Source organism: Apostichopus japonicus, chromosome 9 (assembly GCF_037975245.1).
Source record: "Apostichopus japonicus isolate 1M-3 chromosome 9, ASM3797524v1, whole genome shotgun sequence".
NCBI classification, from domain to species: domain Eukaryota; kingdom Metazoa; phylum Echinodermata; class Holothuroidea; order Aspidochirotida; family Stichopodidae; genus Apostichopus; species Apostichopus japonicus.
Window position 1 is genome coordinate 4,162,200 of NC_092569.1, and position 12,254 is coordinate 4,174,453.

The window sequence follows — 12,254 nt, forward strand, 5'->3', positions numbered from 1 at the left end:
ACTTTTCAGACCCTTCTTTTTTTTGTCATCCAGACTCTTTCTTCCGCTTTCGAGGAAGGTCATTTCGTCAATGGCACTTTGCTTGAATTCTCGAAAGCTTTAGGCATCCTAGATGATAGTATGTCTACTTTCTAAGCTCGATAAACACGGGGTAAGAGGTCTTCCTTTGCAAATGGTTGAGAAATTACGTAGTGGCCACTAACCACACCCACTCACCTAAATAATGGTGAAGGTTGCGTGCCTCAGAGGTCACTTCTAGGTTCTCCTCCTTTGATCATTTATGTTAACTATCTTCATCGTTCAATTGACAAGATCTTTATGATTCTTTATACTGACGTCACCAATCTGTACTGTTCTGGGTATAACCCATTGTGAATCATTGCTGCTCTTGCACACAAAAATAGTTGCATAATGTTTTGACTGTGGGTTTAACGATAACAAACTTTCACTCAATGTCAAAACGACCAGTTTTGTGATGGTCTCCATTTGCAAACCAGTCAATCCCATCAAGTTGCAGTGGACCTTAATATATCTACATCAACCATTTCAAATTTTCTCATCAACTTACTTGAACAAAGGCAGCTCTTACAAATCTCTCCACATTCTGTTGTCGTTTTTCTTTCGTTACCACCATTTTTCTAAGCTCCTTATCTTTCATATCTAATCTTCCTGTCATCACGTCTGAGTCGCCTAGAAACTCCTCAAAGCCATCCAGAAACAACGTACGGTTGTCTACGTGATCAAATATCAGGACCAGGTCGTATTCCTTCTCTACTTTGAGTAACAGTGTTCGGCCGCCATTATCACTCGAGAGAACCACTGTGATTTTCTGCTTGGCAAGATCTATGGTCCGCAAAATGTCACCATCTCCGGTTTCGTAGACCCGTAACCCACGCGGGGACGCACTGTAACCGACCTCTACCATACGTGTCTCTTTAGGTCCACACCACTCTTCGGCTGAGGAACGAGTCGATAGATTACAATCATTTATTACATCAATATCCAGTGACGAAGCAAAGCTACATTGTGTTTCGAGAATGTCACAACTTTACTATATAGAGTACTCAGAAACATGTAATCACGAAGTTACCTTGGAAGCTAAAACATTCATATTGAGTTTTATATATTTATATCTCCAAACGAAAACATGATTTGCAAATATTCGTATTGATTTTCTATCATGAAGAAAGACTCAACCGGCAGATTAATAACTTACACCAGACTTTCAACGAAGATAACAAACTTTTTAGTTTACAGTACCTCAGTTGATTCAGGTTCATGTACCATTATATTTTTTCAGTTGTTATATATATATATATAGAAATATATATATATATACATATATATATATATATATATATATATATACGTGCCTATAGTGGCCTGTGGATATAATATATACTCATTGCATGCCCAGTTTCATATGGATATGACATATGACGATTGCGAATGCCCAGCTACCTGTGGATATGATTATCGTCGTTTCATGCCCATTTACCCTCGGTGCATGCCCAGTTTCATGTGGATATGATATATACTCATTGCATGCCCTGTTACCTGTGGATATGTCATATCATGGTTGCGAATGTCCATCTACCCCCCCCCCCCCCCCGCCCTACCACCACCTCCGGATACACAGAACACGCAGACAGCCCTAAAACCGGAACAAAGAGACGCTGCATTGCTATACAGAAATTAATGATTCATTTCAATAATAACCATTCGAATGTGTGCTCCTTTGTTGGGGGGACTTACCGACACTATGCTTGCGAACCACTTCGTCGCTCAGTTGTCGGGTTGAGCTTTTCTTCCGAACGTACAACTGTCGTGCTCGTTTCCCCATGCGTTCCTGCCGTTTAGCTAGTATGAATACAATCGTTATAACCCCTGCAGATAGCAAACAAGATACAAACGTAAAACATACCATAAAATTATTAAACACAATTATTACGGGAAAAGTTTACGATTTGAAACAGTCAATTGATTAGATTTAATAGCTTGATAATATTGTGCGTATACAGTCACCATTAATTGTAACTCATATCGAGTTACGTAAGAGGATGAATTTAAGTTAATCCAAACAAATATGAATCAAATCTTAATCATTTCAGCAAACAGTAATCGAAACGATATGAGTAATCAACAAGTTTATTTATTAATTTAAAATTATGAAATAGTAAACAATAATATTAAACATAATAGAAAACGATATTGGTATAGTCAATGAGATAATATTAATCATTTTATTCATTGCGATTATAGTATTGATATCAGTAAACTCATCAATACAATACAAATTTATCATCGATGATAGAAATCAATAAGTAATCAATAATACATTAGGTATGATTGAGATAATAAGTGAGCAATACGATATCGATTATAATTGATATATATTAATTAATAACTTAAGGATATCTATAAGGTAATATAAAGGAAGAAGATAAATTTATTGTAACAGCAATAAAATGTACTTTACCAACTATCCATCCGACGATACTTAGTAAAGTGGCACCAAAGCTGAACCAAGAACCCTCAAAGAAATTGAAGAATTCTAGAGGAGTACACTGCTCGAGGTTAGTGTCCAGTGCGGCTCTGCCTTCGTTCTGGAACCAATCTAAACTTCCTGAGAAGCACGGATCCCCTAAAACCGCGATAACATAAAAAATATCATATGTTAATTACAATTTAGGGGGTCATTACCCATTACTCCTTAAACCAGGGGTGGGCAACCTTTTTGAATGAACGGGCCAGATATAAGGAGTGAAACATTGACTGGGCCGCACCTAACCAACGACCTGCAGTTTATTTCAAACCATTGATTCCGAGGACTTTCAAGCAATAGGTTTGTGTACTTAATCTATATTCACAAAAACATAATGTCAATACAGTACAGTTGATAATTAATGGGGATAATAGGCCTACCTGACAGCACCATTAGTGCCGATTACTTCTAAGCAGCTAGCACGTCTTTTAATGATGATGTAAAATGTATTGATTTTTTTTTTCTTTTTCTTGAGACATCACACGGGCCACAAAAAAATCACTGGCGGACCGCATGTGGCCCGCAGGCCGTAGGTTACCCATCCCAGCCTTTAACGGATATATGCACATGAATATATATATATATATATAAATATATATATATATATATATATATATATATATATATATATATGTAATAAATATATGGAAATAGATATATGGAAATATACAGCTCTGTAAGGATGTGGATGTGATCTAAAGTTGCACAAACTTCCTAGAAGAGTTCTGTCAAACAGTGAACGGAACATGCAATTACGGGGTGACACCGCAGAAAATGCCAAAACAGCCTATACCTATAGAATTCTCCATTACTAGTACCAAGTTATTCCGTCCCAAATATCGGTAATACAAATATTTCTCAGTCAGATAGGAAGGTAAAACTTAAAATTATCTCTCACCATCTCGGTAATAGAAAGGATTTTTTTGAATGTCACTTCCATCTATATCGGTGGTCAAAGTGATGACGTCGTATATAGTAATGTTACGGATGTAATCAATTTGCTTTTCAGTGAAATGGCTGTGAGAAAAAAAAAGTTTGATTAGAAAATGAAAAAATGATCACTGCTTAGGTAGGTCTTTGAGGATATAACAGAATAAGCCAATCATGACCTAAGATACATATTTGATAAAATGCACGTGACCATTTTACTGTAGGGTGAGAGGCATTGTGTAAATTAATATAGGCCTACTAGTATAGAGAAAATCTTTCCAGTTCTGAACTAGATATTTATATTTGCTAGATGAACTATGGAACCACATCGAGGTTGTACATGGTGCAACGTATGAACGTAACTGTCCCGATGTATGGACGATTTGTCATCAAGTATAGTTGGTGCAACGTACCCGTTAGCTTGGTTTTCAAACCAGAACCTATCGCCATCTCTGATTCGAGAGAACTGGTCCAGTATGATGTGTGTAAATAACTCCCCTGGACCCTCTGAAGTCGACTCCATCATTCCACCAGTCCATAAGTCAAGTTTCCTCACGTCACCGTGCATCTCCAGCAATTCTCTTAATTTCTGCAAACAACAAATTTTATCACATTTCGTCAAATTAAAACGACAGCTATCTTCCAAAGGGATTTTACCTTATACGACAAATTGTAAACGCGGAAACTCATCTCATAAATCATGATAACACAGCTTATATATGTAGTTTCAAGCTTGGAAATAGCCAAACTTGACACGAGAACATAAAAACTAAGGTTTACGAACGTTAAGATATGGAACTAAATCATATTTTATTTTATTTTTACCTCAGCGGTTATGGTTGAATTATTCGGGACAATGTCCAAAAAAGAGTCGACCGCTTTCAAACCCAGCATCTCCCTTGCGGTGTTATAATCTGGTAGCCCATGATCTCTACCACGCATGATATCCGTAGCAACAAGATCCACACGACTGTAACCATGGGGTCCATATGAGAAAGCTTTCAAAAGAGAAGAACGTAAAATGTGTTTTATTTTGTCAATAGGTGTGTTTGTTCCCAGTATACAGTGGCGGAGCGTCCATACAGTCAGAGGGGGCGGATGCCCCCCCCCCCTGACGGACTCAAAGGGACTGTTGGCGCCCTTTTCAGATTTTTTACCACTTTCTACTTATTCGCGATTATTGACATTTTTATTGCGCTCTCAAATACCTATTGACATTTGTCACATTTTTGTTGGTGTAATTTTCTGACAAAATGGCGATGACACCTATTTATTCTTCGTTTATCTGAAAACCAGCAATGCCCGGAAAGGGTCATTTCCGGCGATCTAGGGAGTATCTTTACTCAAAGTGTCTGTACGCTCCGCGCCAACCTGTGACGCTCCGCTTAGATAGTGTCGAAAGCGCCTCTACAGACCATTCTCGCCCCCTGACCAATACCCCTAGCTCCGCCACTGCCAGTATAGATGATACAACCATCTTTTAGGTGGAAATGTGCGGATCCCATTTCAATATATAGGTTTCATGGATTATTTCAATTGTTTCCAAACTTTGAAGGATATAACATTATCGCTTTCCACCCTGCAATCATATGACTTGAAAGGTTTGATAATGATATGATGTTAACCTACCCGAGATCATAATCTACTTACTTCTGAGATCCTCAACGATCACGTGGTCTTCACGTTCTGCCCTCTGTGAAGCCATACCTAGAATAATCTCCTCGATGGCTACATTTTCTGAAATATTCTAAACAAGATGAGAGTGACGAAAAATGAACACAGAGCTAGTTAGAATGTATAACAATAGGACTGTTACACACCCACATATATATAAATATATATATATATATATATATATATATATATATACACACACACATATATCCTTTAATTATAGTAATCATAAATAGCTTGCTTGAATTTAAATTCACGTTATTCTGTATTAATAAGCACAACATCATGATAATATTAAATTAGAAGAAAGCAAATTATGTATTTGCCACAATTGGACTTTTTGTCTAACCTGTGAATTCCAGAAAACGTTGCACATTCTGTTCCCTCCGGTCTGGGTAAGGTTGCTAAACACACAGTATTTGTTTCTAAACGAGATGGGGAAAAAATATTAATGTGTTTGCTTCATTCTCGTCTTATCAATCACTCCATGCTACCGCCATAAGGGCACCTTCTTGATCCTTCTCCCTCCCCCTCCTCAAAATATTCAGCATACTTCACCTCCTAACTCATGCACTTTATAATTATTTTCTTTTATTTAAAACTTAATCCCTAGCTTTTGCGCTTATCTACGTTTGCCTACCTTTTATAAACTGCGGCAGGAACCATTGTATGACCAAACCTCATTGCAGCGGCCTGGAATTCATGAGTAATTCCTGGATTTATGTACGTTTTGTAGCCTGCAAATAAAAAGAGTAAACTAAAGCTACTTAAAAGGCATTGAAGACTCGCCCCAAACCGCTTGCCGCGCTCTGAAAAAGTAAACTTTCCGTTGCTTTCAAATGACGTTTTCTTCTTGTCGCTTCAAAATGCAGACAGTAATGAAACGTGATACTTTTATCTAGACCCGAGATGTCCATCGCTGCTATGTACACTTTGATGTGGGTATTTACCGTAGCTGTATGTAATGACTGTACACTAGTGTCTGATTACCGACGGTAGCAAGCTGTGTGTATTTTCTGGGATCGATGGTGGTGTCTAACACTTCCGTTTCACTTCATTCTAAACTAGGTCAGATTATCGGCATTAGACGTTTCTTTGTGCGCGAGTCTTCACACCCTTTAATAATTGAAATGACTGCATGGAATAACATGTTTCATCGATTCGTTCATTACGTCGTTGACCACTCATTCACTATGTCATGTCATTTTACTTCATTAAAAAAATTTCGCTTGAAAGAGAGAAGCAAATTGAACCATCATATGCAATCGTGAATTCTATTTTACGAGGAACTCACATAATTATTCGATAAAGTAAACACAGAGACATATTATACCTGCATACTCCAACATCTTCATATCTTTTTCACTGAGATTCAAGAAAGCTGGCAACCAATCATAAAAAGCAATTTTCTGTAAAGGAAAGAGGATGAAAGTGATGAGAAATTGCTTTTTCTGTCAACATTCTTATAAATTTCGGTACGTGTTGTGTTAAACGCTCTCCACTAAAAGTGACCTCCTGATTTTGGGGGCATTTCTGAATCATCATCATTCTTGTTAATGCTTGGATGCTGAAGAGGATGAAATAATTTACTGATGGTTTAAACATCTGGAGGATTGAATGTGATTTCAGGCATTTTGGAAAATCCTGGATGAAACAAGAAAATTTCTGTAGCGAGAAATGGCATATGGGTTGGGGTATCACTATGCTAACCTGTGAGCTCTTCTAGCATTCAATCAACCATCTCCCAAGTTAGGAACAAGATGTTGACAATCAAAATTTTTTGTTTCAATCACAATTGGGGTAAAACTTTTCTCTTCAACGTAAGTGAAACATTGGCTGTCACTGCAGCAATATTCCTCTGATTCATCTAAGATACGTCAGATACAAAGCTATCGGACGGGGTTTTTTTTTTTATTTCAGCGGACTAAACTGTTACCATGAAGATATATTTGATAACCTCTACGCTGCTGGGTGGGGGGGGGGGGAAGAAACACTCACCTGATAGGTCGCAATCACCCATTTACGGGATTCTTGGAAAATTCTTTCGTCTCTCCATTCGGTATTTTGTTTGAAAAGATCCGCCCAGTAATTGTGCCAACGGTACATCAAGATACCAATTGCGAATAGATAGGGTGTCTCGTGACCACGAGCGTTTCCGAACTCTACCGAGAAGAAATATATGAAGCTGCATCAAGGTCACGTGATCATCGAGTTTTCTAGGTGTTTAGAATTAGTCATGCGTCTAGTCGGCCTATACTAGTTACGGTAGGTGATTTACCAAGTGGGACCAGTACTTCAGCCGTTCATTGAAAGATTTCAATAATTCACATAAAATATCTTACACCATGTTCCAACAATCACGGTATGATAACATGAACTGAAGCTATGCACTGCGATTTAAACAGATATGTTACGGACGTAAGCTAAATATATCAGTTTGCACAAATTGCGCAAGAAAGTTACGAGAATGACGCCACACCGTCCAGAATCCCGAGGTCCTGTGCCACCGGCTGTGAGACGTGAGCAACAACCCCACTTAAATAAACAATCTTGTGTCACTGGCAGCGAACCCTATAGTGTTATATGGTTTAGGAGTGAAGGCTGAGGCAAAACTAGGAGAAGAAAAAACATCAGGTTTCGAAAGAGCAAACCAACTTTAGTTATAAGAGGTCCCGTGATTAAGTACTGTAGCATCCGGGCGTTAGATGGCGAAGATCTTTGTGTTAATTTTCATTTGTTTAGAGGAGGTACTCGTACACCACAGTACTTTAGTAACTGTCCACGGTTGTTACACATCTTTCATCCGATGCAAGCACTAGAGGCGGCAGGGAAGCGCTTTAAACATTTGTTTGTTTATGATTTGCTAAATTTGTTCTCTTTTCTGTTGCCTATTAACCCATCAAATAGTTTGTTTAATGCTGCTTTAATATGAAACAGCCTGTGTAAAATATAGTTTGAATATAACATATGCCTCTAAGCGACTGTCGTGCCTACAAACTAGAAGAGTATATTAATCGCATTCGCTATAGGCCTATGCATATGCAGACAATTTATTCTCAACTTACCTTGTCATCTCCGCTATGTATACCTTGTGGACTTCATCTAATTTAGTAAAATGTCCTATAATTTCATTGAAATTTCCTTCAATTAACTTTGTGATTGTTAAACTGACATCGGCGCTTTATGTATGGATGTTCACTCAAAAGGACACTTGGCAAGAATGGTAAAGAGGTAACAAGGTAGGAGAGGGAAGCTGGTATAGCTATTCAAGAAATTTTTTATCATTTAATTGTTTTCTGCCGATTGAAAATTACTTTAATCATTGAAAAACAGTCGATCGAGAACTTCATTGTATGTGTGCGAACGTAACTATACTGGCGTGAACATTACCTCAACGCGAATATAAAGTCCCCGGAAATTCTTGGCAATTATACCCATCACCTTTATATAGCGTAAACTTGCTGCATTGGATGGCCTGAGAAAAGTTTGGGTTATAAGGTTGGAGGGAATAACTCACTGTGCAGACGTCGAGACTCCTTCAAAACAGAGTCAAATGGAGAGGCAGGGTTGGTCATTGGTAAACCCTCTTTGTTCCTTTCAGGGTACTCAAAGTTGTTCTCATCAAATGCCAGTCTGCCGCCATGATAGCTTCTAAGGAATGATGACCAACTATGGGTGGTCCCGTAAATACTACTTCCGTCAAGCCAGGCTGTCTGCACGTTTAACTATATGGACATGGACAACATCAGGTAATATATATATCAAACAGGAATTAGTTCTATCTGATATTGAGTACATTTTTGGGGACTTGGGGGGGGGGGGGAGGGGAGGGGGGGTGGGTGCGATATATTTAGATATATATATATATAATATATATATATATATATATATATATATATATTTATATATATATATATATATATATATATATATATATATATATATATATATATATATATATATATATATATATATATATATATATATATTGAGATATATATTGAGATATATATATATATTGAGATATATATATATATTGAGATATATATTGAGATATATTGAGATACGTTGAATATATTACTTTCTATGTGAAAGACATGTTCAATTTGGCAGGTATATATCCTCAAGTAAACTTGTAGACAAGATTCTAGTGAAAAAAATACTTCCGTATGATTAATATTATATGCCGTGTATATAACAGACTTACTTCGTATATGTATAAGATATGTTACATATATGTTCTATAAAGTACGTGATCATTATGAAAGATATCAGCCAATACAATAAACGTGCTCAGAACAAAGGAGAATTTCTATTGACATTTGGAGGCAATAGCATACGATAGTCCATGGCATGTCAGGTATGGGTCACTATTATTAGTCCGGGTGCGCAAAGGGGGGGGGGGGAGGGTCCATCAAAGCGTTCAGTCGGGGGAAGGGTTTCAACATTCAAAAATGTATGTTTAATTTAACACATACTTGAGTTTGACTTTAATTAAAGACCTCAATTCTAGTCTAAATAGTCTCAGAATGCACCATTTGACGTCCGAAAACTTCAAGCTGGTCCCTTTCAACGACCTCACAGCCATACCACTCATCCGAAAATGTTGATCCGACTCCAGCCCGTCCATAAAGTTTCATGCCCCTACCAAAATCAGTACGGAGGGGAAAGGGGGCTTTGGAATCACCCCACCTCCCACCTTTGAAATTTCTGTAATCGTCCTATAAAAGTGTGACATGTATTTCGTTTTATAGTCTTATTAAAAGGCATTGAAGACTCGCCCCAAACCGCGTGCCGCGCTCTTAAAAAGTAAACTTTCCGTTGCTTGCAAATGACGTTTTCTTCTTGTCACTACAAAATGCAGACAGTAATGAAACGTGATACCTTGAATTCTTTTATCTAGACCTGAGATGTCCACGCTGCTATGTACACTGTGTTGTGGGTATTGACCGTATGCTGTATGTATTGACTGTACACTAGTGTCTAATTACCGACGGTAGCAAGCTGTATGTGTATTTTCTGGGATCGATGGTGGTGTATAACACTTCTGTTACACCTCATTCGAAACTAGGTCAGATTACCGGCACGAGACGTTTCTTTATGTGCGAGTCTTCACACCCTTTAAAACATGACCAAATCCACTAATTCACTGATAATGCAAAGCCTATACCGTACCTGCTGTCGCGGATTATTGACTTGCGGGCTGTCGTTGTCATGCTCGGCGGATCTCTTGAAATACATTTGCTTTGCATCGGAAAATGACGATCTTCGGTTCTCCGGTATATCGACGTTTACATATTCCGGTGGGCAACTTGGACGGTGTGTATCAACAATTTCATGAACAATATGTTCTCCTGCATGGTATAAATAAAACAACGAAATTTGAAAAGCCACTCATCATATTTTTAATACGTTCAAAATTCATTTTTATAACCAACTGGTCAAAGCGTTAAAACAGGGTGAAAACTTTCTTTACCACTAGTAGTTGTCAATCAAATGATTTTGTAGAAAATATAAGTCTCTTATTTTTTATTCTCTTCTTTTCATTTTGCTTTACGAAATAAGTTTGTGAGAATAATAGTAAGGATAGGAACCCGCTTTTAAGCTTTGCTGATTCAACTAAGGAGAACATTTGGTAATGTCTCCCTAATGTGTTTAACGTTTATTTTCACGCTAGTTGTAAAGTTACTCTGAAAGCATATACTGGTTATATTAAATAATATACTGGCAACATTACATTCACAGGGATAGTGCATCTACCGGTAATATAAACCTATATAGCTGACAGCGGTATGATGCAGCGTACACTGGCATTACGCAACTGGCACACCCAAAGAAAGCGAAGCACAACCGTGCAGGTCCATGAGCCTTACCAAAAAAAACTAAGAGGACGGATTTATCGGAGTTAGAAGCAAGGCCTGCCTCTCCTTTGCTCAGGGTCTCACTGACTTCCATTGGATTTGGTCTGTCTGCTCCCGATAACGAGTACGACCCATCTGAGTACGCAGCCGGCATCGACCGCATCAGTGGAGTCTCTAATATGATACAGGCGGTGTAAAAAACAAACATACTATATGAATATTGTCTGACACAAAACAAAAATCAATGAAAACTTCAACATTTTGACATTATTATAGAGTTACAGCCCTCGTCATCTTCATCGTAGCTCGCGTCACACTGACTGGCACCGTCACCAACGCCGTTGTCATCGTCGTCATATATAATAATAATAATAATAATAATAATAATAATAATAATAATAATAATAATAATAATAATAATAATAATAATAACAGTAATAATAATAATTATAATCATAATCATAATCATAAATAATAATAATAATAATAATCATAAAAATAATAATAATAATAATAATGATAATAATAATAGTAATAATAATAATAATAAATAATAATAATAATAATAGTAAAGGCTTATAAGCACAACTACTGCAGAAAATTGTGTGCACTGCTGTGCTGGAAAACAACTAAATAAATCTCAAAGTAACGATACAAAAGTTAAACCCGGTCGAGATTCTGGCTGAAATCAGAACCATTGAAAAATATATTCCGACGATACCGTAGCTACAGTACGTCCTTCGAACTCATCATTTCTGAAACGTCATCACCAACACCCAACGTCGTTGTCCTATTCATCATATTTAACCTAAAGGAGAGTTCCTTCATTCATTTCTTCATGGGTCGTTCCAATAATTAACATTATCTCAATCAACTGCGATTGTATTTTATCGGCTGGACTTTACCGGGGTCTCCGATCTCTTTGTAGTATTGCCTTACCTATTCTCCCACGCCCCTCTCGGACCACACCCTCTCGCCCCTCCCCCCCCCTTCCCCACCTTCTCCCATCCGCCATAGGTCAATAAAATGATAAATGGTCGTAGTTTACCTGATCCACCAAAGTCCGGTCTGTCAGCATTATTGTACCACCCATTATGAGATTCGTATTCGACTATGTTCCCATCCTCGAATAGTCCAAGATCCCCTTTAAAAGAAAAGTAAGCCATATTAATACTTGTTTTCACATGATTATCCTTAATTTGGTAAATCTCTGTTTGTCATTCTCAGATTTTCAAGAACAACGA

General features: G+C 37.6%; 1 protein-coding gene across 4 annotated transcripts in view; it reads right to left on the reverse strand.

Moving 5' to 3' along the window:
* LOC139973373 (dual oxidase 2-like) overlaps positions 1 to 12,254 on the reverse strand; it is a 77,364-nt gene that overhangs the window by 22,124 nt on the left and 42,986 nt on the right. For all 4 annotated transcript variants that reach the window (XM_071979997.1, XM_071979998.1, XM_071980000.1 and 1 more), the window contains 15 exons: positions 12,059 to 12,154; positions 11,023 to 11,184; positions 10,325 to 10,503; positions 8,667 to 8,874; positions 7,148 to 7,311; positions 6,483 to 6,558; positions 5,790 to 5,886; positions 5,499 to 5,574; positions 5,126 to 5,222; positions 4,301 to 4,473; positions 3,889 to 4,064; positions 3,444 to 3,562; positions 2,480 to 2,644; positions 1,756 to 1,887; positions 569 to 957 (listed from right to left, as the gene is read on the reverse strand). In XM_071979997.1, the coding sequence (XP_071836098.1) occupies positions 569 to 957; positions 1,756 to 1,887; positions 2,480 to 2,644; positions 3,444 to 3,562; positions 3,889 to 4,064; positions 4,301 to 4,473; positions 5,126 to 5,222; positions 5,499 to 5,574; positions 5,790 to 5,886; positions 6,483 to 6,558; positions 7,148 to 7,311; positions 8,667 to 8,874; positions 10,325 to 10,503; positions 11,023 to 11,184; positions 12,059 to 12,154 (2,309 nt within the window). The remainder of the gene's footprint in view (positions 1 to 568; positions 958 to 1,755; positions 1,888 to 2,479; positions 2,645 to 3,443; positions 3,563 to 3,888; positions 4,065 to 4,300; positions 4,474 to 5,125; positions 5,223 to 5,498; positions 5,575 to 5,789; positions 5,887 to 6,482; positions 6,559 to 7,147; positions 7,312 to 8,666; positions 8,875 to 10,324; positions 10,504 to 11,022; positions 11,185 to 12,058; positions 12,155 to 12,254) is intronic.